This window comes from Dermacentor andersoni, chromosome 6 (genome assembly GCF_023375885.2).
Source record: "Dermacentor andersoni chromosome 6, qqDerAnde1_hic_scaffold, whole genome shotgun sequence".
Lineage (NCBI taxonomy): Eukaryota > Metazoa > Arthropoda > Arachnida > Ixodida > Ixodidae > Dermacentor > Dermacentor andersoni.
In genome coordinates this window covers 124,189,711-124,213,692 of record NC_092819.1, presented here as the reverse complement: position 1 = coordinate 124,213,692, position 23,982 = coordinate 124,189,711, and the positions used below count along the sequence as shown (strand labels likewise).

General features: G+C 50.5%; 1 protein-coding gene across 1 annotated transcript; it reads right to left on the bottom strand.

Moving 5' to 3' along the window:
• Positions 1 to 22,481: 22,481 nt before the first annotated feature.
• LOC129382559 (arylamine N-acetyltransferase / N-hydroxyarylamine O-acetyltransferase-like) lies at positions 22,482 to 23,309 on the bottom strand. The gene has a single exon (XM_055066697.2). It carries the CDS (start codon positions 23,307 to 23,309, stop codon positions 22,482 to 22,484), a length of 828 nt encoding a protein of 275 aa, XP_054922672.2.
• Between the last annotated feature and the right edge of the window lie 673 nt (positions 23,310 to 23,982).

The following is a 23,982-nucleotide window of genomic DNA, read 5'->3' as shown; positions in this document are numbered from 1 at the left end:
CCAAGTCATGGGCTGCATTTCCCTGTGCATTTCGATGGGCGTTCGTACCCTTGCTCTATTGAAAACAATTCATACTTAGTTGCTCATATGCAGTGGACGTGTGAAGCACATCCGCCATCTTCAAGAACTGACAGCTCCGCCGCGCCGCAGAGCTACCGGGAGATACGGCCGGGCCGGTTCAACAAAGGTACACAGCTGAGAATGGATAAGTTCACTTCACAATTACATGCGTAGTCTGGCTATAAAAATAGGTATTGTAAGGTTGTTTAATTAAAGGCGAGGAGCAGCAGATAAACAGCAGCCTAGCGGCAGCGAGCAGCCCGAGCTCTCTTGCGAAACGCAACACGGGTCGTCGTCGTCGTCTCCGAGCTGCTCTCGGAAACACGAGGCGCGTCCGCTTCGTTACATTGGCACCGGATGTGAAACGGAGCCATCCTGGCGACTCAGAGAGCAAGAATGAGGGGGTCAAAATAAGGCTTCAGGCGGCTAACACGCACTGTTTCCTGGCCTCGGCAACGAAGGTCCGGCGATAGTGTGGCGGGCTCAACGATATAGTTCACATGGGAGCAGGCATCGATGATCCGGTACGCAGCGTGGTACCGCGCAAGTAGTTCCGAAGAAAGGCGGGGCATTTTAGGTGGTATCCATAGCCACACAACGGAACGAGTAGGGAAGGTGGGCGGGGCGTGATGACTGTCGCGTCTTGCCTTTTGACGACCCTGATCCTCGCTGGTCAAATAACGAACCAGCTGGCGGCAATCTTCAGTGTATTGGGCGACTTCTGAAATAATTGTGCACTCAGAAGCGTCAGGTCGGTAGGGCAGGATGGTATGCAGAGGACACGAAGGCTCACGCCCATACAAAAGAAAAAAAGGTGAACAACCGGTGGTCGCTTTTGTCGCGGTGTTATAAGCGAATGTAACGAACGGGAGTACGGCGTCCCAATTCGTGTGGTCGAACGAGACGTACATCCTTAACATGTCGCCCAGTGTTTGGTTGATGCGCTCTGTGAGACCATTCGTTTGGGGGTGGCGCGGTCGACACCCGGTGAATGATCTGGCACTCGCGAAGGAGGGATTGTATTGCTTCTGACAAAAAGACATGACCCCTATCGCTGAGTAGTTCTCGAGGAACACCCTGGCGAAGGACGAAGTTGCGCAGAATGAACATCGCAGCGTCGCGCACGGCCTCGGCGTAGCACGTCAGGTGGTCTACGCAAACAATAATCCAGCGGTTTCCAGATCCGCTGTATGGGAGCGGGCCATAGAGGTTGATGGCTACGTGGTCAAACGGTCGAGCAGGGCACGGTAGCGGCTGTGGTGGGCCACTAGCGCGCAGTGGGGGAGTTTCGCTCTGTTGGGAGGCGGTGCACGATGGAATGTGCTGCTGCACAAACCGATACACTCCACGCCAGCAATATCGTTGACGCAGCCTTGTGAAGGTTTTTAGGACGCCGGCGTGGGCGCTTCGAGGGTCAGCATGGAAGTACGCGCACATATCGGAGCGCATGTGACGAGGGATAGCGAGAAACCATTTTCGACCGTCAGACATATAGTTGCGGTGGTAGAGGGTGTCGGCGTACCGATCGCGTGGAAGGAGCGGCCGATGGAGCGGCAAGGTAGTCTAGCAGCAGGGCAAGCGATGGGTCCTTGCGTTGCCCGGAGAGAGAGAGAGAGAGAGTAAAACATCTTTATTAATAATATTTGAATGGCGAGAGCAGTGTGGGAGGAACCCTCAGTCCAGGTTCCCTAAGATGATTCCGGCGATTTTTCGAGCCCGTTGAATCACAGCTCGGAGGACCTCGAGAGGTCCGTCGCGGAGGGCATCGTCCCACAGCGCTTTGTTGCGTAGGGGGTAAAGGAGAGTTGGAAAGGGAGGAAAGAGGTTTGGAGTGCACTCAATCGTGACGGGGAAGATGTGGGCGAGCTGCCACAGCCAGGGCAACGATCTGCATAACAGTGTGGGTAGAATTTATTGAGAGAGACAAGATTTGGAATAGTTGCGGTTTGTAACTGGCGTTATGCCACTGCTTCCTCCCGCGAGAAGGACGGCGGTGGTGTGGCATGGGTGCCTGTATAATGACGGAGTATGTCTTTGTAACGAAGCAAGGGATCCCCTCACTCTGAACTAGTCGCCTCACCATGCCGAGTCGCCCGGAGGGAAATTTCTCGGGCAACCGCATGTGCGCGTTCGTTACCCGGCAGCGTGGTATGACCAGGGGTCCAGAGTAAGTGGATGCGGGGAGGTGTGGTTGGCGTATTTTGCGGGATCTGTTTGAGAATTTGGTGCGCCGCTCTCGGGATGCCATGTCCTGACAGGAACGCCCGGCATGCCAATTGCGAGTCCGTCAATATATACACTTCCTCAGGAACACGGATGGCGTATCGAATTGCAAGAGCAACACCGACAATTTCTCCGTAAGCGGCATTTGTTGCGCGCATTGCAGTAGAGTCTCTCAGGAATTCGGTGCCATCCAAAACTACCGAGGTATAGCCCTTTTCAGTGCGTGATGTGTCCGTGTAAAAAGTATGTGTTTCCGGGATGTTTTCAAGCATGCGGCCAATGTGTCGTACACGCGCTTTGCGCCGCCCCTTGTCATGCTCGGGATGCATATTACGTGGCAATGGATGAATATTTAGTGCTTGGCGTATCGCTGACGACAAGATCGTTGGACGGGTTTCAGACTCAATGGGTCGGACAGAGTATCCTAGCCGTGTAAGAAGATGGCGGCCAGTAGGAGTGAGTAGGAGGTGCTGGCGATGGTTGACCCGATGAGCCTCTAACAGCTCGCCTAGTGTGTTATGTGTCCCTAAGTTAAGGAGACGGCGTGTGGAAGTATAATTCGGGAGGCCATGGGCCAGCTTCGTCGCTTTGCGAATGATTGCGTCTATGCGAAGTTGTTGCGCTTGGGTCAACTGCTGAAATGGGAGATGGTATGTAAGGCGGCTGATCACGCATGCCTCCATGAAGCGCAGCAGGCCGTCTTCTAGAAGGCCCGAGCGCCTGTTGGAGACCCTCCGGATCATGGCCGGAATTCGCTCAATCTGTCTGAATAGAAGGGAAACAGTGTAGTGTGACCTTTCATCCGCTTAGACGTGTTGGCCGAGTATACGAGCACGATTAACCTGTGGTATTTGTGTACCATCCACGTGCACAGTGATAGGAGGAGTAGTGGAAAGGCTCAGGGAGCGAATGATTATGAGCTCCGACTTTTCCGGAGCACATCCTAAGCCGCATTTTCTCGCGTACTCGGAAACTGTATCGACTGCTTGCTGCAGTCGTTCCTGGATGGCTCCGTCGGAACCCCGTGTCGACCAGATAGCAATGTCGTCCGCATAAATAGCGTGGGCGACATCAGGGATCTGGTCGAGTAGCCAGGGGAGCCCTGCGAGCGCGATATTGAATAGAGTAGGGAAAAGAACTGAGCCCTGGGGTGTCCCACGTCCTACAAGGCGAATCGTACCGGATCGATGCGTTCCCATTCCTAAGGTGGCTGTGCGATCTCGAAGAAATGCGCGGATATAGTTGCACATACGATTTCCACAGTGTGAATGTGCAACATCGCGAAGGATGAGGTCATGTTCAACATTATCGAATGCCCCTTTTAGGTCTAAGGCGATGAGTACTCTCGTTTGGGCGGACGACGGAGGTCCTATGACTTCCTCGCGCAAATGTAAAAGCACATCTTTGGCCCACAGATGAGCCCGATATCCGAATTGAGAGTTAGAAAAGAATAATTTTTCTTCGAGGAAGGGTTGCAGACGCCGCAAGAGTACATGCTTCATGAGCTTACCAACGCAGGATGTTAGGGAACCGGGTAACCTTAACAGGCTTACCCGGTTTGGGGATCAGTGTGATGTCGGCGTGTCGCCATGCTTGGGGAAGCATGCCCTTGCGCCAGCAATCATTGAAGATATGGGTGAGGTGGTTAATATCCGCGTCACTGAGGTTACGAAGGGTGGCGAATCGGATGTGGTCAGCTCCCGGTGCCGTGTTGCGGCGTAGGTCTTGTAGGACCACCCGCACCTCGTCAGATGTCATGTCTGCATCGAGCAATTTGTCCGCCTTGCCTACATAAGAATAGTCAGGATAATGCGGCGGCGGGCCTGTGGTTATGAAATGCTTCTCTAGCTCTCTGAAGAGTGTCGAGACATCGTCCCTGTACTCGTGGATTAGGATGTGCAGGTGTTGAAATGTTTTTTTTCCCTTTGTTGTGGTGGGATCTGTGAGTTAGCGAAGAGTCGACCACGTTTTTGCTGTGCTCAATGTGCCTGAGAAGCGATCGCATCATCGTCGCCACTTATTCCTCGTAAGGATCTCTGCATGCTCCTGAGATCCCCGTGTAATTTCATCTATACGTTTCCTAAGTTTGCGGTTGAGGCGTTGTCGTTTCCATGGTCGTGTCAACCGTCTGCGGGCGTTCCAAAGATGAAGTAAATGCGGGTCTATGTCTAATGTCTCGGTTGTGGTGCGCAGTGTGCTCGTGGTGGCCTCTAGATCTTGTGCGAGAGAGTCAAGCCAGCGTTCGTACCCTTGGCGCTCAGGTGGGTCCTGGCGAATTTCGCCCAATCCGTTATACGCACATTTCGCTCGGGCCAGCGCGCACTCCGTGATGAGAAAGTGGTCGCCACGATGTAGTGGTTACTACCAAGGTGCTCCTCTAAAGGCCTGTGCGCAACGACTGGGCCAGTATTGCGCACGAAGGTAAGGTCAGGGCAGGTGTCACGAGATACGCTGTTGCCTATCCGAGTGGGGTGCTCTGGGTCGGTAAGCAGTGTGTATCTCATGTTACAGATGGCATTTCATAAGCGGGTCCCTTTAGCCTGCGATTTAACGTAACCCCATGCAGTATGCGGAGCGTTAAAATCGCCGGCCACCACACAAACCCGTCCAAACCTACCAAATTCTGTTAGTAGGTGCTGAAAGCAGTGCATTTGCGAACGGGGGGAACTGTACGCATTGAGTATAAACAGACTATCGCTGCGTTTACCTTGCGTAATAATTTCCAATATTTGGTGAGGTATGTCAGTGTTAGTGGTATGCATGCGGCATGTAAAATGTTTCGAAACCAAGGCTCCCACTAGAGGAGAGACATCCGAGAGCGCGCTGTAGCCGGATAAAGAAGGGGTGCAATTGACTTCCTGTAAGAGGATGACATCGGGAGGGTTCGTGGATGCGGCGATATACTGCTGTAGGGAACCTCGTGTCCGGCGGAATCCCCTACAAATGCACTGCCACACCACTAGTTCCTCCGCGTCACGCGGCGCCATCATCATCGTGAGAGGAAGCAGGCGGTCTTGCATAGGGATGCGGGCGACGGGTGCCCACATTTGAAGGTTGCGGCCGAGAGCCTTGGTCGAAAGCGCGCTTTCGTTGTTACCGCTAAGCTCAGTAACTTGCATGCGTGCGAAAGTGAACTCTATAAATGATTTCACTTGCTCCATAATCCCTATTTGAGGGGCCTCCATTTCGCGTTCTATCCTGTCCAGAGCCGCCTGCATACTAGTGCTCATGTCTGCCACCAGTGCGTCCATTTGTTTTTGCAGGCGCTCACAGCGCGCCTCCATGTCACGACGTAGGCGGGTATTTCTATTAGAGGATCGGGATTTGGTAACGAATTGGTAACAGGGGAAGGGGTAGGGAGAGATTTACGGGGCGGAGGGAGCTGGGGGGAACCCTCCGCCCGACCTAACTCCCGAGGCGCCTCCATTGCTGTTTTCTTCTCCGGGGTCCGCTGCACCCCTGAAGGGACCAGGGTCACCTTGGCTTGGGCGTTGGTCTGCGGGGCCTTCCTGTAGGGTTGTTGGGAAGATGGCGAAGGAGGGCGCCTCTCTGGGAGGCGCACAGATGCCTCGTGGGATCGGGACCGAGACTTGGAGCGGGTCCGGAACTGGCGACGGGATCTCGAACGGGTCTCCGACTGGTCTTGTCTAGTCTCCTTTGTTGTTGCGCGCGACGTTCGGGTCTCCGCCATATCTGTGGCAGTGGTCGGGGCGCTGGAGGGTTGGAGTTCACGCTGCTCTTTGTTCAGTGTCTGCCTAGCACGTCGCGGGCAGTACGGATCCATTGTAGGATGGGTCCCGTCAAAGGATCTTCAGGGTGGGGTGCACCGATGTGACGGGGTGGGGTTGTCAGTCGCGCACGTCGCGCAAATGACCACGTACGACGTAGGACAGTAACCAGCCCAATGGACGAGCTTGTTCCATATCTTGCAGACCAGTTGGCGGGGTTGATGTGTGTAGCAGCGGAGTTCTGCACCATAGAACGCACGTAGCGAGGCACTTAGAGTACTTCAAATTTTACCAACGCAAGGTTGGTTTGACCCATCATTCGTGCTTGAAGTATATGAGTTCCAGGAGCCGAAAGCTCATCCACTAGCTTCGAAGATGGTGTAACGGACAGAAGACCAGGAACTATTCCCTTGCATGAATTGTCTAGGGCCGCAAAATATGTTGTGATTTCATAGACCCGCTGACCAAGGTTCAGCTCCCTCACCTTGTACAATGCGTCGGCTACGTGTGACTGGGGCGTACTGATGTTTGGCAAGTTCTGCTGAGGTCGCAGTCGGAATATGATGTCCTGACGATCGTCGGTGGTCAAGCCGGCTACACTCCATAGAGCACTGGCGAGTTCTGGGTGCGTCCACTTATCGAGGCAAAGCCCTCCGTGAGGCCGCAGAATTATCTTTTCATCGTGCAAAGGAAATTAAGCAGATTCTGATTTCCACTGCGCTTCCGTACGGTAGGCTGGGAGGCGTCCGGAATGCCCAAGATGTTCTCGGAGGGTTGCGTCTTAGCGCGCATTGGACAAATGCGTCGCTTATGTATGACTGTCTTCCAACAGCCACCTGTGTCATCGTCAGTTTTGTCGTCGTAAATGTTCGGGGTAGCATCCTCCTCCATCCTTTCCCCGGTCGGAGCGTCTACCTCTCGTTGTTGGGAGGGAAAATTGGCGACGATGGGATCGGCGGCCACTCCTGCGGTATCCACCTCAGGCGTCTTCGTTGTTGTCGGGGAACGCGCGGCGGGGTTCTCTGTCGCCGATTGCGTCTTCTGCTCGTTGGAAAATGACGTTACGGTAGATAAATGCTCCATCGAAACAGAGCGGTGAATTGGCCGAAGGCCCTTTGCACGCCCGTTTAGAACATGGGCCTCGGCAGAGCTGGTCGCTTGGCGCTCTTGGTTCATGGTGTAGAAAACACGCCAACGCAGCTACGGCCCCGGCAGGGGCAGCCGCGTTGGAACTGCTTCCGAGCAGCAGAGGCGCGGGTAGTGGCGAAACAGTCCCGGGAAGGAAAGGCGGTCGGTGGGAAACGGCGAGAAAGCCGCTTCCCGTATGACTCCCGGCGAAAGCGGCCTGGGCAAGGGCGGTCAAGGGCGATCGGTGAAGGTCGCGTAGTCTCGGTGGTTGCGGAGCGTGCCGACGACACGTCCGTTCTCTTCGGCCGACTGACTGGAACCGCCTTGCTCGGAAGGCATGTCAATAGCGGTCAGAAGTGATGGGTTTGAGGTCAGAGAAGGAACGGAAAGACAAGCCACATCAGGTGTCACCGGCGAGAGAGAGAGCGCGTCAGCGTCGGAATGCTTTCGACCACAGGGGTATACGACACGATTGTCATATTCCTGCAGCCGAAGCGCCCAACGGCCGAGGCGGCCCGACGGGTCTTTCAATGAGGAGAGCCAACAAAGGGCGTGATGGTCAGTGATGATGCTGAAAGTACGGCCGTCAAGATAAGGATGAAACTTGCCCAATGCTCATATGATGGCTAAGCATTCCTTCTCTGTAACGGTGTAATTAATCTCAGGTTTTTTTAAAGGTACGGCTGTCATAAGCCACGACGTATTCTCCATTTGGGGCTTTCCGTAGGGCCAAGACCGCACCAAGGCCGGCACCACTGGCGTCGGTGTGAACCTCTGTCGGCGCAGTTGGGTCCTAATGGCGAATAATCGGTGGTGAAGTCAGCGATTCGCGTAACTTGTCAAAGGCTTCATCGCATGGTGATGACCACGCGGAAGTGCCTATGCTTGTGCTAAGCAGCTTCGTCAAGGGTGCGATAATAAAGGTGAGGTTCCGCACGAAGCGTCGAAAATAAGAGCAGAGGCCTATGGAACTTCGCAGAGCTTTGGTAGATGTGGGCATCGGCAACTCGGCGACTGCGCGAAGCTTGTCGGGATCAGGAAGAATATCGTCTTTTTAGACAACGTGACCCAAGACAGTTAATGTTCGGGCAGCGTAACGGCACTTCTTGAGCTTGAGCTGTAGGCCAGCTGAAGTGAGACAGGTCAGGATTTCGCGCAGATGGGCGACATGCGTTCGAAAATCTTGTGAGAAAACAACTATGTCATGCAGGTAACATAAACAAGTCTTCCACTTGTGTCCGCGAAGTATGATATGAATCATGCGCTCGAAGGTGGCGGGGCATTGCAGAGGCCGGAAGGCATAAAGTTAAACTGGTACAGGCCATGGGGAGTGATGAAAGCTGTGTTTGGGTGGTCAGCCTGATCCATGGGAACCTGCCAATAGCCAGAGTAGAGGTCTAAAGACAAGGAGTAATCGGAACCTTGCAGACAGCCAAGAGCATCGTCGATCCGAGGCAGTGGGTAGACGTCTTTTCTTGTAATCCTGTTTAGGCGGCGATAATCGATGCAAAACCAAATGGTGCCATCTTTTTTTCCCACTAGAACGAGAGGTGACGACCAAGGGCTTTGAGAAGGCTGAATGACGCCGCGCTGCAGCATGTCGTCCACTTGTTTCGTGATTACTCGGCGCTCTTCCACGGAAACGGGACACGCATGCTGTCGCAAGGCGGCATGGGAACCTGTGTCGATACTATGAGAGACATTTGTCGGGCGACCCAAGGATGGATTGTTGCAGTCGAACGAAGAAACGAACTCGTTCAGAAGAGTAAGAACTTGAGTGTGATGAGACGGCGAAGGGTCTGCGGCGATGACGTTGTTAAAAATTGCGGAAGGTGGTGATGATGAGACGGAATTTATGGCGTCGAGTTGCAAAATGGGGCCGCCATCGTGAAAGTCAAAGTCTCACCAATTCCCAAGGTCTCACCACCCAGTATAGTCACTGGATACCGGTGCGAATTACAGATGGGTATCAAAGCGGATTCAGACCTAACAGTGAGGACGGCGAACGGAAGCAATAATTCGTTGCGGTGAGCAAGCATGGCAGATGGCGTAAACGCAACAGTTGAGTCTGGCACGGCAGTACACGTCAAGGTTGCAAGTACTGACGTCTCCAGAGGTAGCTCAATGTCATCATCATCGAAGACTTTGGGAACAATAAGGCCGGCGCCGACCGATGGCGAGTCACATAGCGGCGAAAGGGCCACTTGCGCACGAGAACAATTGATGATGACACTATGACGTGACAGGAAGTCCCACCCGAGGATGAGGTCATGAGAACAGGAGGGCAACACAAAAAACTCGATGATGTACAAAACGTCTTGGATGACTACACGGGTGATGCGTACAGCTGTACGATGAATCCATTGAGCGCTAGCAGTGCAGAGTGCCATGCCAGATGAAGAGGTCGTGACTTTTTTCAGCTTGCGACAAAGATTTTCATGTATGACGGAAACTGCGGCCCCGGTATCGATAAGTGCTTCAGCAGATGTTCCTTCGACATGGACGTCAATGACATTCTGTGTTGAAAATTGAGGCCTTGGAAAGTTCGATGAGCTTGCACTTCTTGCCTCCGGAACTGCGCTAGTTAGTTTCCCTCGGCAGTAGGTAGCCGACGACGCATAGGTGACAGCGACCGTCGACGTGGAGACGGAGAACTGCGACTGTCTGAACGGCGGTCGCGATCGAAGGGTCTCTGCGGCGAGTCAGCGGCATCTTGGCGGCCTATCTCGGTGGCATGTTGTGGCGCGTAGGGAACCTGGCCGAAGTTTCGACAGACAAAAACGCGCAATGTGGCCAGCAATGCTGCAGGCGATGCAAATAGGCCTGTTGTTTGGCGTGTGCCACATGTCCGCTCGACGAAGAAGCTGGAGTGACTGCCGTGGAACGGGAGCAGATGAAACCAGGTGCGTTGGTGGTGGGACGGAATATGACGGCGGGGCTGGCAGTGCGACAGCGGCAGCATAGTTGAGCGGCGGAGGTGTGACCCACGAAGTGCAGTCGGCATAAGAGAGCGGTACCGTCGGAGATGCGAAGAGCGGCGGGTAGTCAACGTAGTAGAGCGGTGCCGTCACAGGAGCTGGCGGGCAAACGGGGGTAAGTGCGTGAGATATTTGGTCATGAATGGCTTGTTGTAGGGCCGGAGGTAGTGTTGGGGCAGGGTCCTGGCTGCGAGGGAGCAGCGACAGCTGGCGGGCCGATTCCTCGCTAATGAAATCGTTGAGCTGAAAGGCCAGAGCAGAAGGATCGGTATGGCCAGTGGCATCTGCAATGGCAGAGACTGAGTCAGCCTGTGGGACGTTTTTCGGGCGATGTTTACGTTGGCGGCGCATTTCGTTGAAACTCTGACAAAGGTTGAAGAGTACGGCGACGCTGGTTGGACTCTTGGCCAGCAGCATTTGAAAGACGTCGTCCTCAATACCCTTAAGGATATGGTTGATCTCGTGCTCCGCCATCGTTGAATTAACACGGCTGTAAAGATCCAAGACATCCTCAATATAGCTCGGGCAAGTCTCGCCCGGTTGCTGTGTTCGCTGGCGTAGACATTGTTCGGTGCGTAGCTTGCGGACGGCGGGGCGGCAAACACTTCGGCGAAATGTGTCTTGAATGCGGACCAAGGGTTTTATGCAGGATGCGCCGAGTTTCCCGTTCACCCGAGTTTTACCCCAGTTTGCTTGATGGCAGTCAGTGAACGGAGATAGCGTGGAACGCGCAAAAGCTACAGGTAAAAAAAGAAGAAGACGAAAGCCGCGTACGACAAAATGAGCGCTCCCTGCGTGGCACGCTACTTCCACGTTTCAAGCGCAGAAGACTGCACAAGGAAACCCGCCAGCGACGCATATTCTTATCAACGGATTATCGCAACTTAGCAATACCGTGACTGACCCGCTGTCTATCTGCACGCTTGCCGTGAGCCGCTCGCCACGCCTTTCTCGGGCGCATCAAGGGTGCGCCTCCTTTTTCGGCAACTATCTTTCTATCCTCAGTCGAATGCGAACAGGGTACATGCGGCGCATTCTTGCACTTACACGTTCGCTCGATCAAATAGGTTAAAATTCAACAAATAAAACAACAAGCATCTTTGTTTCTTTAAGTATCTGTTTTTCGTTTTGAATGCTAGGAATTTCTCATGACAAACGGAGATCGCGCAAATTATTAAAGTTTTCACGTCTTGCCACGAGTGGCGTGTGTGAGGCGAAAGCTTAGAAGCGGATACATTGGAGAGGGTCGCACGCTCGAGGGAGTTCATACGGTGAACAGTCGGCTAGGGCGCTGCAGTACTATTCTCTATAAAATCAGCCATGACCATTCTTTCTGTATTAGCAAAATGGAAACGCAGCGCCGTGGTACGGCTGTTCATCGCAGGCGCTTCATTAGGCTATTAAGACCAACGCTTTACCGACTAAAATCGACACACTAATCGGCGAGACTTTATTTTGAGAGATCGCCAGTCGTTTTTGTGCCGGCGCGAGTAAGAGCGGGCGCGGGAGAGAAAATCTGGGGGCTTGTGCTCCTTGAATATATGACTCTACCTAGGCACTACGCAGGAAGTTTCTTAGTGCGTGTTTCATGCAGGACACGCCACAGCTACGCCATGCCGACATGTCCCCTTGACATGCCGGCACGGCGGACTCCGGTCGAGTTTATTGCCGCTGGCTGCCCACGCGGTGATGCAATGGGCACGGACGCCCCATTTGGTGATCGCTGTGTCTTAAGGGGCAAGTTTCTGCCTGGTGCTGTATAAGTCGCGAATCGCTTTTTTCGTCGCGACGTTAATTCGGTTTTTTACAAGCACTGCTCCAGTGGAGTCCTCAGGAGAGCACTTGAGGTTATAGTAAGCCAGGCGGCTCGTGATCTCCAGGGCACCTAAGGGCTAGCGGGGGGATCTAAGCTGGAAACAGGGCGGCACGTGGGTTGGGCCCGCAAAGGCCGAAGCGTGCCAGCGGGTGTTCGCATAAAAAATTTGCTGTTCGCAAGAGCGGAGAGCCGATCTTCTACACGCCTGGTAGGCGCAGGCTTCGGCTAGCCCCAACGCACGGACAAGTCACGGTTGTAGCTTTGGTGTCCCCGTTGCCGCTTTGGTTTCCTGAAGGCGCCGCCAATAATGCGAAAAAATGACACGTTGTTCCAATTAGTGAAAAACACAATTGAAAAAATATAAATACATCCTGCCGCCAAACATTAACGCTAGGTTCAGCACTTCCGCGCCGCGCGACTACTGCAACAACAGTCAGAACGTTGCCTCTGAAGGTACGTCGGACAGACTTTCTCGAGTCTGCGGCACTGGTACTGGGTCAGTCATCGTCACCGGCAGCCTTTCAGCCACTTGCGTTCAACCACGGTTGCTAACATCTGAGATTCTTTACAAGGTACTTCACCGTAACGCGCGAGAAAGCTACGATCAGCCACGACTTAGCCCGCGGCTTTACCTTCTTTACCGCACCTGCAGCCAGCGTCCGACCATAAGCAAAGTCGACTCCACTGCGCAATGCCAGCACGCCCAGGAACACACGCCTAGAACACGCGCAAAGAAACCTCCTCCGTAGTGCCTAGGCAGGGTAATATATTTAACGAGCAAAAGCCCCCCCCCCCCCCCCCCCCATTTTCTCTCTCGCACTTGCGCGAAAACGACTGGCGATCCCTCAAATGAACGTCTCGTCACTAATCGTAGATACGGGAGCAACGGCTGTCGTTGCAAAATGGCGGTACGTTATTTTAGTGTCCGTAGCGACGCCGTACACTGAAAATGTACCAGTTTATCTTTGTGCGCGAAGCGTCTCCGATGCATTGCGAAGAAACGCGTGCTTCCCAGCCACACAATTCATCGCTTGTCATCGCTTGCCCAGTGAAGGTGCCTCTGAGCGAAAGTACGCTGTATTAAAGTGTGTTGTGCACTGAAATGTGCTTGCGCATCACCTCTTCTGGAGCCCGGGATCGCAGATGAATATCTTAACGACTTAACGACACCGCAGCAATCGCATTATGGCAGGTGAGGGCTCTTGTGTGCAGTTATGAAATGAGACTTCGAACGGAGGAAGGTGTTGGAAATGTTGAGTGCGCAGTGCTTGTGACGAAGAGATGCCATTGCACTGAGTCTCGAAAAGCGAGCGATTCTCGGACGCTGATCGTGTTTGCGACGCTGTGGCTCCGCTACATCAACGATGACAGAGCTGCCATCTCAAACGACTGCTGCGATACGCACTCCTCAGCATCGTCGTCCACCCCGGCGCATCGACACATTGAAATCAGCTGCAGTGACTTGCCGATAATTATTTACTGTGCGCTACGTCGCCACATTGCAGGCAATGAAACCGTGTTGTGGGGCGATCTCAGCCTGAAAGATATATGCATAAGCCAGCGACAGTCAACTCTTTGTTTTTGATAGTGTTGCTCAGTACATCACCGATGACAGTGCGCTGTGCGTGTTTTATGTCGGCGGTCAAGATGCCTCTCAGCTCAGCCCCGCGTCGCTGTTGCCGAAAAATAAGTTGGGCGTGGCCCAACCATGGTGGGCGCGCGCACAAGAGTTACATGCCTCCCACGGGGCGTGACCTCTGGTTTTGATTGACAGGCGAACTCGTGCTAAACTCGTATATCGCGTAACCCCCACCGAGTTCAATTCGGGAACATGGCGGCGGCAGCAGCAGCCTGTGTCGTTGCATCTAGCTGCAGCAAGCGTCAGTATGACCGTCTCGATCTGTCCACGTATATGACCGACGTGGAGTTTCAGCGTAATTTTCGCCTGTCGAAGACATCAGTGCGCCACTGGCTGTCTGACGAGCTAGGCGAAGACTCTCGTCTGTGGAGACAGCGTGGCGGGCTTCATTCGCTCACCGTCGAAGAGCAAGTCCGATGCGCCCTCCGTTTCTACGGGACTGGGAGTTTTCAGGGAAGCGTCGGCGCCGAGCGTTACATTTGACGTCATCAAACTATTGTGAGCCGCTGTATTAGAGATGTCTGACGCGCTTATCGATGCGGCAACGCGTAAGCAGTGGCTGGCTTTCCCTAAGACTGCGGCAGAGTGGGCATATATAAAAGAATGCTTCCTACTTCGCGGGAACATTACGAACGTAGTCCGGTGTATCGACGAAACATACGTAGGAATTAAGGTGCCTTCAATGTCAGCGTTGCTGCGATTAGCATTAAAGTAATGTCGGGACACGCCATATTGACAAATGTGTCACCTCTGTGTTGCCGACTTAAATTTTGTGTTACCGACACCTCCCATGCGGCTTTCTATGATACGGACTTTTTCGCTGGTTGCCGACTTTTTACCGACTGTTATACTTGTCTGTCAGGGCGCCTTCCAAATGGCTCACTTTCTCGGGAAAGAGGTTCAGTTTATATAGATAAATGGATATCACAAATTGTGTGAAGTACCGCATGAATGCTAATCTCATAAACAACTTGGGGTTCTTCATTGGTAAAGTTACTTAGTATGCATAATGCTGAATTTTGGTAATGTATCATCTATCGGCCGCACTATGAAACAGCGAGGCATTGAACAATTCGTTGCAGGGATTCGGATGTTTCGCCAAGCCGGTTGTGCCTGTGCATTTGTGCCGAAATGAAAATGCATTGAGAATCTTAGTGCGCTGGCTTGCACGAAGGAAATACTTCAGGGTGTTTGCTCTGTTGCCCGACGGTCGCATGTGCCCGAGGTGCAGTGTATTTTTTCCAAGGGCAGCGTCATTGTGGAAGGGCAAGTCATATATTTTCATCTCATAATGGGGCTCTAACTCTTAAGCAGCAGAATAATGCAGATCCAATGCTCAGCAGAGCTCGGGGTGCGTGAACATGTTGTAAACCACCAAGGCAAAAGTACATATCGGGTGAAGTGTGGTGGAGATGCCAATGCAAAGGGTGTCTTTCACCCTCCATGATAAAAATAAAAGTTGCAGAGCGAGCAGACCATTTGCATAGCTTTACAGCAATGATTACACAAAACGTGATATGCTGAAACGCGTAAAAGCTGGCCGCAATGTCAAAGTAGGATGAGCGACATGCAGCATATTCTGGCATTAAAGATGTCTTGTAACTGCTATTTTTATTGCAAGCCTCGCTGTCACGCCTTTCCATCCGGCACTCCCTTTACTGAAACGTGGCACTGCCTTTCTATTGGTGCCGTGATGGGGATGGTAACGGCAGCAGTAAGGCTGGTTAATGCTTGCCCCTTTGATCCCTGTAAGTTTAGTGGTAAAGAATATGGCACGTGCATACATCTGTGCTGCAAAATTTAACACTTGTGGTGATTTTTTAAAGAGATAATTTGTGTTGTGACATTTCAAAGATGTGCGGCATTGTTCCCTAATAACTAGAGCATTGGTGAGGTTCAAGACTGGGTGTATCGCTATCGAAGCTTGAAGTTGAATTGCACAACAATTCAACGGGACACACAGAAGAGAAATAAACACAGCAGATTGCTCTGCTGTGTGTGTTACTCTTCTTTGTGTGCCGTCGAATTGTTGCGCGATCAAACTTTAAATAGAGCATTAGGCTTCTTTGGTGCAGGACCGAGGAATTGTGAGCTGTTCGACAACATGACAGTGCCTTGCCACACAATCATGGAAGTCTGAAGGTTTGCTAAGAAAGGTTTGCTTTCAAATCCACCGGCTCTTGCAATACAAGCACTGATTGAAAGAATCTTCATACAAAACTAATGGTGAAATGAATGGCCTTTGAAAAGTGTAACTTGTGCATTGATACTGTTGACATAATATGTGCCACACCGGACTCAACAATTCTACTGGACAGAGCAGTTTGCTTCCTTTGTCAAGTAAAGGCTTCCATTACAGGCTGTGCAGATAGCCAAGTTCAGTTTGTTTTGACGTGGTACACAGCATTCACAGCAATCTGTTTTTGATTTTCAAGAAGTGCCAAGCACCACCACTTTTTCAAGGACGTCATGGGAATATTTGGGTAGACTTTTTTACAGCCCCTCATAATGGAAGTGTGGCCAGCCAGCTTTGCTTGGATGCCTTTATAGATTTCTGTTCCTGATAATTGTGTGCTATCAAGTTGCTAAAGTCTGTGCAACAGGTGCAAGGCATTACGTGATTCTATAGTCGGATACAACTTTAGGAGGCTGCGTAATCTTCTCTTCAAAGGCAGGTAAGGGCAAGCCAGCACCAATGGGCACGCACTCTAGACGGACGTCGTGCCGCCGGATGCACTATACCCGCTCGTTGGAGAGGGATTGTTTCTTTAAACGTGGAGGCAATCAGCTGCGGCGCTTTGGTCATCTGGGCGGGGTCTTTACAGTCTTCTGAAGATGTCTCCGACTAGATGATGCTGCTTTTCATAAAACACAAAAGAACAAACTGCACGATTATTTGGCCTATGAATCGCATACATCGCAAGTGAGCTATGCAAGGGCATAAGCTGGATGAAAATTAGTACATGCAAATATATGACATTGTTAAAGAATATGTGGTATCGAACATGCATGTAATGACACATTTGAATCGGGGAGTGTTGCATTCGTTTGCACAGTCTATAGGTGATGCAATTATTAAGCTCCTGCTGTGCTTCCTGTCTTTTCATTGTGAATTCCACCCACCATTCATCTTGTGGCTAATCAACACGCACTGTATTCTTGCACATAGAAAGAACAAGAGCACAATGACGTCTATCTTGCATTAGTGTATTTTTCATTTACATGGTCCAAGAGTGGCACAAGTTGTCTTACGTTTTTGCCCATTTTGAAGAGACACCAAGTGCATGTTACAAGTGTCCTAATATGCACAGCACAATGTTTACTGCAATAATTTTATTGATCCTCTTGAATAATAAACAAAATAATAAATTGAAATCTCCTTTATAAGGTGTCTTCTAGGGGGCTCGACTGGCGAGCAGTGAGGGCACCTACACTGCTGTTGCAGAGCAGCCCTCTGGACCTCTGCCACGCTCTCAAGATCACGTGCCTGGCACTCGCCTACTGCCACCAGGCAGTTGAGTGCCTCCACCAGCAGAATGTTGTGCTGCAAAAAAATGGATTGTTGGATTAAATCAACCGCATATAAACCATTATTTACAAAGAAAAATGCTCATTGCACTTTTAGTACAATGGGCCCTTAACTGTGGAAGCCTTTAGTGTAGTATGCGTAATAAATGTGTCGGGACAACATTCCTTTATTTTTAATAACGGGGGTTGTCTCTTTCAGTGCCAATTGTCATGTTGGTTAGTGTGCCGGCAGCTGAAGTGTCCCCGCACCTTCACGAGTCTCTACTGTCGGCACCATTAACCTGGTTTTGTTGACTGCAAAACAAATGCATCTCGCTACAATCCCGTCTTATGCGAGCTGATTGCATCCTATGCCTGCAAACACTATATTTTTTCCCATTACGCAATTTTCTACCATCCTCGGCAGCAGTTCTGTCTCCTTGACATCCATTCTGTCACGCTTATGTAATCACCTATGATAAATTGGCAACAAGTGATTGAAGACGTGCATGGCCTGCCCGCCGACTACGTTTTTTTTTCTTAATCTCAACTAGCATATCAGTTGCCACGGTTTACTACGTCACTGTCTTCTTGCCCTAATGCTATCTCCAACAATTTTTACTTGGCTTTCTGCACAGTCCTCGACTTCTCAAGATTCTTTGTCAACCTCTAGGTTTATGTCCCATATTGTATAACCGGTAGAATACAATGCTTCTAAACTTTTTGTCAAGGATATCAATAACGTGGCAATCACGATTCGGTAAAGCCTTCCATATGCTATTCAACCCATGAAATTTTAATACAAGTTTCCTGCTTTATATCAGTACCTGCTATTGATATTTCGCTTGCATAAAGATACTCTTCCATAGATTCTGCGGGCTGAGTGTCACTGATGAATTTCTGTTATCCCACCAAGATAGTGAGGGTTACCTTTATCTTTTCAATATCATTAAACCTTCCAATGCTCACTCTAGGTTGGCCTAAGTGTAATACTTCGAATACTTCTAACCGTGCAGTGTATAGCACCTAGGTGATTTTGTCTCCTTGCCTGACCCCTTTTTTTATTGCTATTCCACTTGGCTAGTGGTGAATTATTATAGCTGCATAGCCTCCATATTTCGCAGGGTATTGTGCTTCTATGATGTACAACGTTTATGACTGTTTGTGTATCTAATCAATCCAAATGCCTTTTTGCTATAAATTAAGAAATGTAAAAAGTTTCTAGTGCTCTGCAGATTCTTCATTTACCTGATTGATCAAATGAATGTGGCATGGCATGGCTTCGAAGTTCGGGCAAACGCGATCACTTTTAAATTTTCGCGGGCCCACGTGCATGTAAAAGCACGAACACTCATTGGTTCTCAATGCCGTTTTTAAACTGCTGGACATTCAGTTCGTTACTACGAAAGTGACTTAATCTGTGCATTATTATTATGCTAAATACGAAACAGTAGAAATAGACTTATCTGCCCTTTGTCGATGTCTCCTTCACTGTGTTTGTTGCGAGATCCATCGTCGGCGCCACCTCCTTGTCGCATAGTAGCTAATATAGGCTGTCTTCCCTTTACACACACTATGTAATATTCCTGACGCTCGCAGTCAAGCCGAGTGGAGGAACTCAGTGCTCTCACAAAACAGCACCGGACAAGTTATTTCTTCAGCATGACGCCATGAACAGTAGGAGCGCGTTGCGTTCTGTAAGATCGCCGAAGCAATTGGCAGTCTAACGGGGTGCACGGAAACACTGTTCACGGAGGAACAGAACTATCCAGGAAATATTGGCCATCGTCGAGCCTGATCACTATGTCATGCACTGCAAGCTCGTTGTACGAGTTTGTTTACACTGGGCCTCACCGATGCTTAGCCGCCATGCACGCTCGGTGAATGGATGTGATGACGCCACCACAGCGTTCCCTTGTGGTATAATAAGAAGCGTACTAAACTAGAAATTGGTCTAATACGCATTCAGCGTACATCTTGTAAGCTTTAAAATGCTTTAAACCCCGTTAAAGTAACTAATAATGGTGTACTAAATGCATTGGTTTTATAATTTACTTGTGCATGTAAGGCACTCGGTGGAACAACAAACAAGTGAAAGAAGACACGACCACATACCACGGTATGATCACGTGAGCCTCAGTTTGGCGACAGCCCAGAAGGCAACGAGAAAGGAATGATAGCCACCTAGAGTGAATCTAGATAAAGCAATGAAACTAGAGGCTTGTCGAAAGATAAACTATGTCTCGGTACCATTTGTGCTTTCATCTTGGGGTGTCGCCAGAGCTCGTGAAGATCCCGAGTTTCGCCAAACTCGGCGCATCCTGCATAGCACCCTAACTCCGAATGTCACATTCGTGGTTCTTTAACCAGAGATTGGCGACGGCAGCAAGGTAAAAGACGACGTTATTCAGTTTACAATGGTCGTCCCACTTATTGTGAGCGCCTACACATTCACAGGAGGACAGCCAGACTTCGACGTCATGTTCTACGGTGCCGCAAAAGGTGGCCGGGTCGCGCTGACGGGGAACGCCGGCGCAAGTGACAGGGTCAGCCATGGGTGTAGTCGGAGCGTAGGTCGCATCAGTCATGGTGACGGGGGGCAACGTACGACTGCAGAGTTCCAGGTTGACTTCAGGGATTCCAGGAATCTCCACCAAATGTAACCCGCCGTGGTTGCTCAGTGGCTATGGTGCTGGGCTGCTGAGCACGAGGTCGCGGGATCGAATCCCGGCCACGGCGGCCGCATTTCGATGGGGGCGAAATGCGAAAACACCCGTGTACTTAGATTTAGGTGCACGTTAAAGAACCCCTGGTGGTTGAAATTTCCGGAGTCCCCCACTACGGCGTGCCTCATAATCAGAAAGGGGTTTTGGCATGTAAAACCCCACAATTTAATTTTTTTCCCACCAAATGTAAGGATATTTAATTAAAGGCGAGGAGCAGCAGATAAGCAGCAGCCTAGCAACAGTGAGCAGCCCGAGCTCCCTTGCTAAACACAGCACGGGTCGTCGTCGTCGTCGTCTCCGAGTCGCTTTCGGAAACACGAGACGCGTCCGATTCATTACAGAACCAACATTTTCTTACTCACCTTTGTATCTATGGCGGATGGAGAACGGTGAAAGCGGGCCGGCTCGTAGAATATTTTGCCCGGGCGACCCTGCTCTCGTCGCGCAGAATGGGCCATTTGACACTATACTCAGGGTGGCAGGTATCGACTGCGCCCGCAAAGGGTTAACGGGCATTTTCTGTAGAATTCTGAAAGTGGTTGTTTGGCTTCACACGTATCTCTCGGTCGACTGACGTTATAATACCACGCATGTAGACAAGGCAAAAACGTATCGCCTTTCCGTGCTGCTCCTGCTTCGCTGAGAATGCTCTCTGTTGAGGCTGCATGACCGTTCCTTACGCGTAACTCGAGAGAGTATTATAGATATTTCACTATTCGCGTTATCAGCCTAGTACGTGATAACTTACGCGGCTGCGCGGGGCATCTCGGTTGCTCTTACACGCCCCACGCTCTCGCGAAGCGTTCTTTCTTAATTTCACACGGGTTCGACGTATCTCGGATCTAACGTGTAACGCCTTCAAGAAAGAAAGGAAACCATCAACCAAGAGTCGACGCTAAAGAAGAGAAGGTGGATGGAAAGGCGCGTGGAAGGCATGACGAATAGAAGTCAATATAAGGGAGTACTGACCAAGAATATGATGCAGAACTGAAAGATATAATCGACGACTAATCATCAAATCATTTGAGCCACCGTGTAAGTCGACCTTGTCTTTTTAGCATCGACATTTGGTTTCATGCTTTATTTTTTCTTTTTGATCTCGGGCCAATATTTGCACGCGCACATATTTCATCGCAGCCACCATTTGTCGTCTAGGCGAAACGGGCAGTGCTAGTTTAATGATGGCGCAGCTGACGACAAACGCACGACGAGCGTTCCCTGAAGGCAAAGCAGGCAGAGAACAAGCCAAGCGCTGTCTCAGCCATCGGTTCGCACCGCTCTCGCAGCACTCGGGTGGAAACAAAGGCCGCCACCTATAAGCGCGGCAACATCTGGTCCGTAGCTACCGAATGTTAGATCATCGAACGTGCGCGAGTACCATTGTTTAACTTGGAATATAGCACGGTGATAGAGGCATAAGTAGCCGCCAAATGCTTGACTCTTGAATTTCTAATTGATGACCGACGACTGTGCTCACCGTTATTATTGTGCTTTGAGTATTGCTTGTTTTTCTGGGGACCAGTTTGCTCAGTAAATATTGCATACTTTACCTTCTTGACTCCCAGTATCGGAACATTTTGATTATTCAAGCGCAAATGCTAGGTAAGAATATCCTCTAAGGCAAGAACGACTTATAGGTCCTTGCTTTGTTTGAAATAGCAAGGCGAAATTGAAGAAAGTAATCAGTGAAAGGGCAAAGTATTCATTAGTGTTATACCTCAGAGGGAATCTGTACATGTTGCGCAATCTTCAGCAAGTTCATCTTTTACTATACCCTCTTGAATCGCAGACAATTTAGACAGTTACATCTGAAGGTGCCTTTCAAGTGACTCTATGCATCGCAATGTTTTGCAGGTTAATGGAAAAGCGTTTGAAAATGGGTTCACATGCTAATTTCACCGGAAGTCGCTTAGAAATTAAGATATATTCATCGAAATAAATGCAATTTACGGACCCATCTGGGATGAAAGGGTAATTGATTTGTGCCACTTGAATATATAACTGCATTATCATTTGCATTTCCATTTTACCTGGTTATCCTCATGGGTGACAATAGCAATTGGTGATCTGTAATGACACTTCGGAACGCCGGCATAGAGTTGGCTTCCAAAAGGGAGTATCTATGTAGAAAGCATAGCAAAATGCCAACACTGGTATCAAAGCTTATGGAAATCGTGTTGCACTGCTGCGCACGAGGTGGCGCGTTCAATCCCAGGTGTGGCGGTCGCATTTCGATGTGAGGGAAATAATAAAACGCCCGTAAGGTTCAATTATTTAAAAGCGGCAGGAGCCCAAATGCTGAAAATTAATCCCGAGTTCCCACTACAGCGTGTCTCATAATGAGATCGTGGTTGTGACGTGTACAAAGGCAGGGTATATTTCTTTTACGCTGCATCGATGTAATATTTTGTCATTGTTTTTTAAACATAGTGCAAAGCAATTTGGGATTTCAGCGACGATCTCTGGCGGACATCTAAACGACTAGTGCAGTGAGGCTTTAACGCCTATCTATGTAAACTGTAAAGGACTACTCCCGCAATTTGTATATCGTGTGCATTGTCGTGCAAATTTTACATATATAAAGAAGCCTTTATTTCCTTAGTGTTACACAAGTCGGTTTGAAGGGGAAACAGAACATTCTGTTCGCAATTTATCTCTTTCTACAGAGCTGAATTTCTAAATAACGCTCTTAATGCGGTACCTGAGGACGTCGAGGTTAATGTCGGGATTCAGCTTTAAAGCAAACTCGATGTCGAAGAGGCGAAGAACTTCTTCCACCTCCGTGACGTGACGCTGCTCCACTTGCCCGATGGTAGAGCGGCGACAGAAGCGACCATCCACCAGCGTCAGCCACGAATCGTTAACGAAGCGCCCCACCATGAGCACGTTACGGAACAACGATAACCAGTACGTTGGGACGAAGTCGATCCACTTTTGCGGTCGAGCAAACACGTGGTACAAAGGACGCCAACTCGCCGATGCGACATCGCGTCCGGTCGACTTGATGGCCACCTCGATGTTCCCTTCTTCATCGAGTCTGCGCACACGGTAAGGCTCAGCCTCGCCTTCTACAGGCTGCGCTTTGAACGGGTTCGGCCCGCCAAAGCCCACATCTGCGAAGTACTCTCCTTCTTCGCCCAGGTCGACGCAGAAGAGCATGTGTCCTAGAGGTGTCAGTGGCGTTTCCAGCGGACGACCCCAGCGGACCCTGGCAGCCCGAATGTGGAACTTGAGGCCCAGTGTGAGTAAGAGCCTGCCGAAGATGTTATTGAGCTCCACGCAGTAGCCACCACGGCGTTGCTCAATCACTTTGCGGAATACTGAGTCATCATCCAGCGGCGGCTGATGACCGACGAAAGTGTCTATCCCCTGGAAAGGGAATCGTTCAAGGTGGGCTATGATGAGGGTGTTCAAGGTGGTGAGGTTTGGTTCACTTAATGCACTGGCCTCTAGTTTCAGGACGTCAAGGTAGAGAAGCAGTTCTTTCGGGTTAAGTGGTCCCATGTGGTAGCCACTCAAGCCGATCTTCCGCTTTGCCTATGCGGCGAACAGCACGGGGTCCGGATGCTCTGAGGACTCACCATTTTGGAAGCTGCAGTCAATGTTTTGCTGTGGCGATCCGAGCACTGCCTTTTCCATGTCTCCGTTCGCCAGTTCGCTCTGTCGCACTAGCGTTAATTCGGAACGTCGTGTGCGCAAGTGAATGTACAGGAAAACTCATGGCGCAACACTTCACACGCGAAACGTGTTTCTTATTATTGGCTGACTTCCATCGTCAGCGGAAACAGGCCACAGATGTCAGTTACAACAGCTTACTTATCTGCTGCAGTCTCCCTACCCGTAAAATGGCAGCCTCACGGGAAATGGCAGTTTCCACCCACAAAGACGCACTATAGTGCACACTCACTGGGCTCATTTATAGACGCTTAGGTAGACGCCACTTCGTAGTTTGTTATTGAAAGCGTTTCAATATGCTTTGATATCTATGAACGTAATTGTTATGTTTTAATAGCTCTTAGATCAGCAGAATAAGGAAAGAAGATGCCATTTCTTGCATGATATAAATCTGTTTCACTGAAAGTTTAATGCATCGCTTCACAGCTGCGTAGCCAAACCACCCACGCGAGGCAGCCCAAACGCGGGATAACCGATTCCGCATTGTTCACCGAGATCGCGC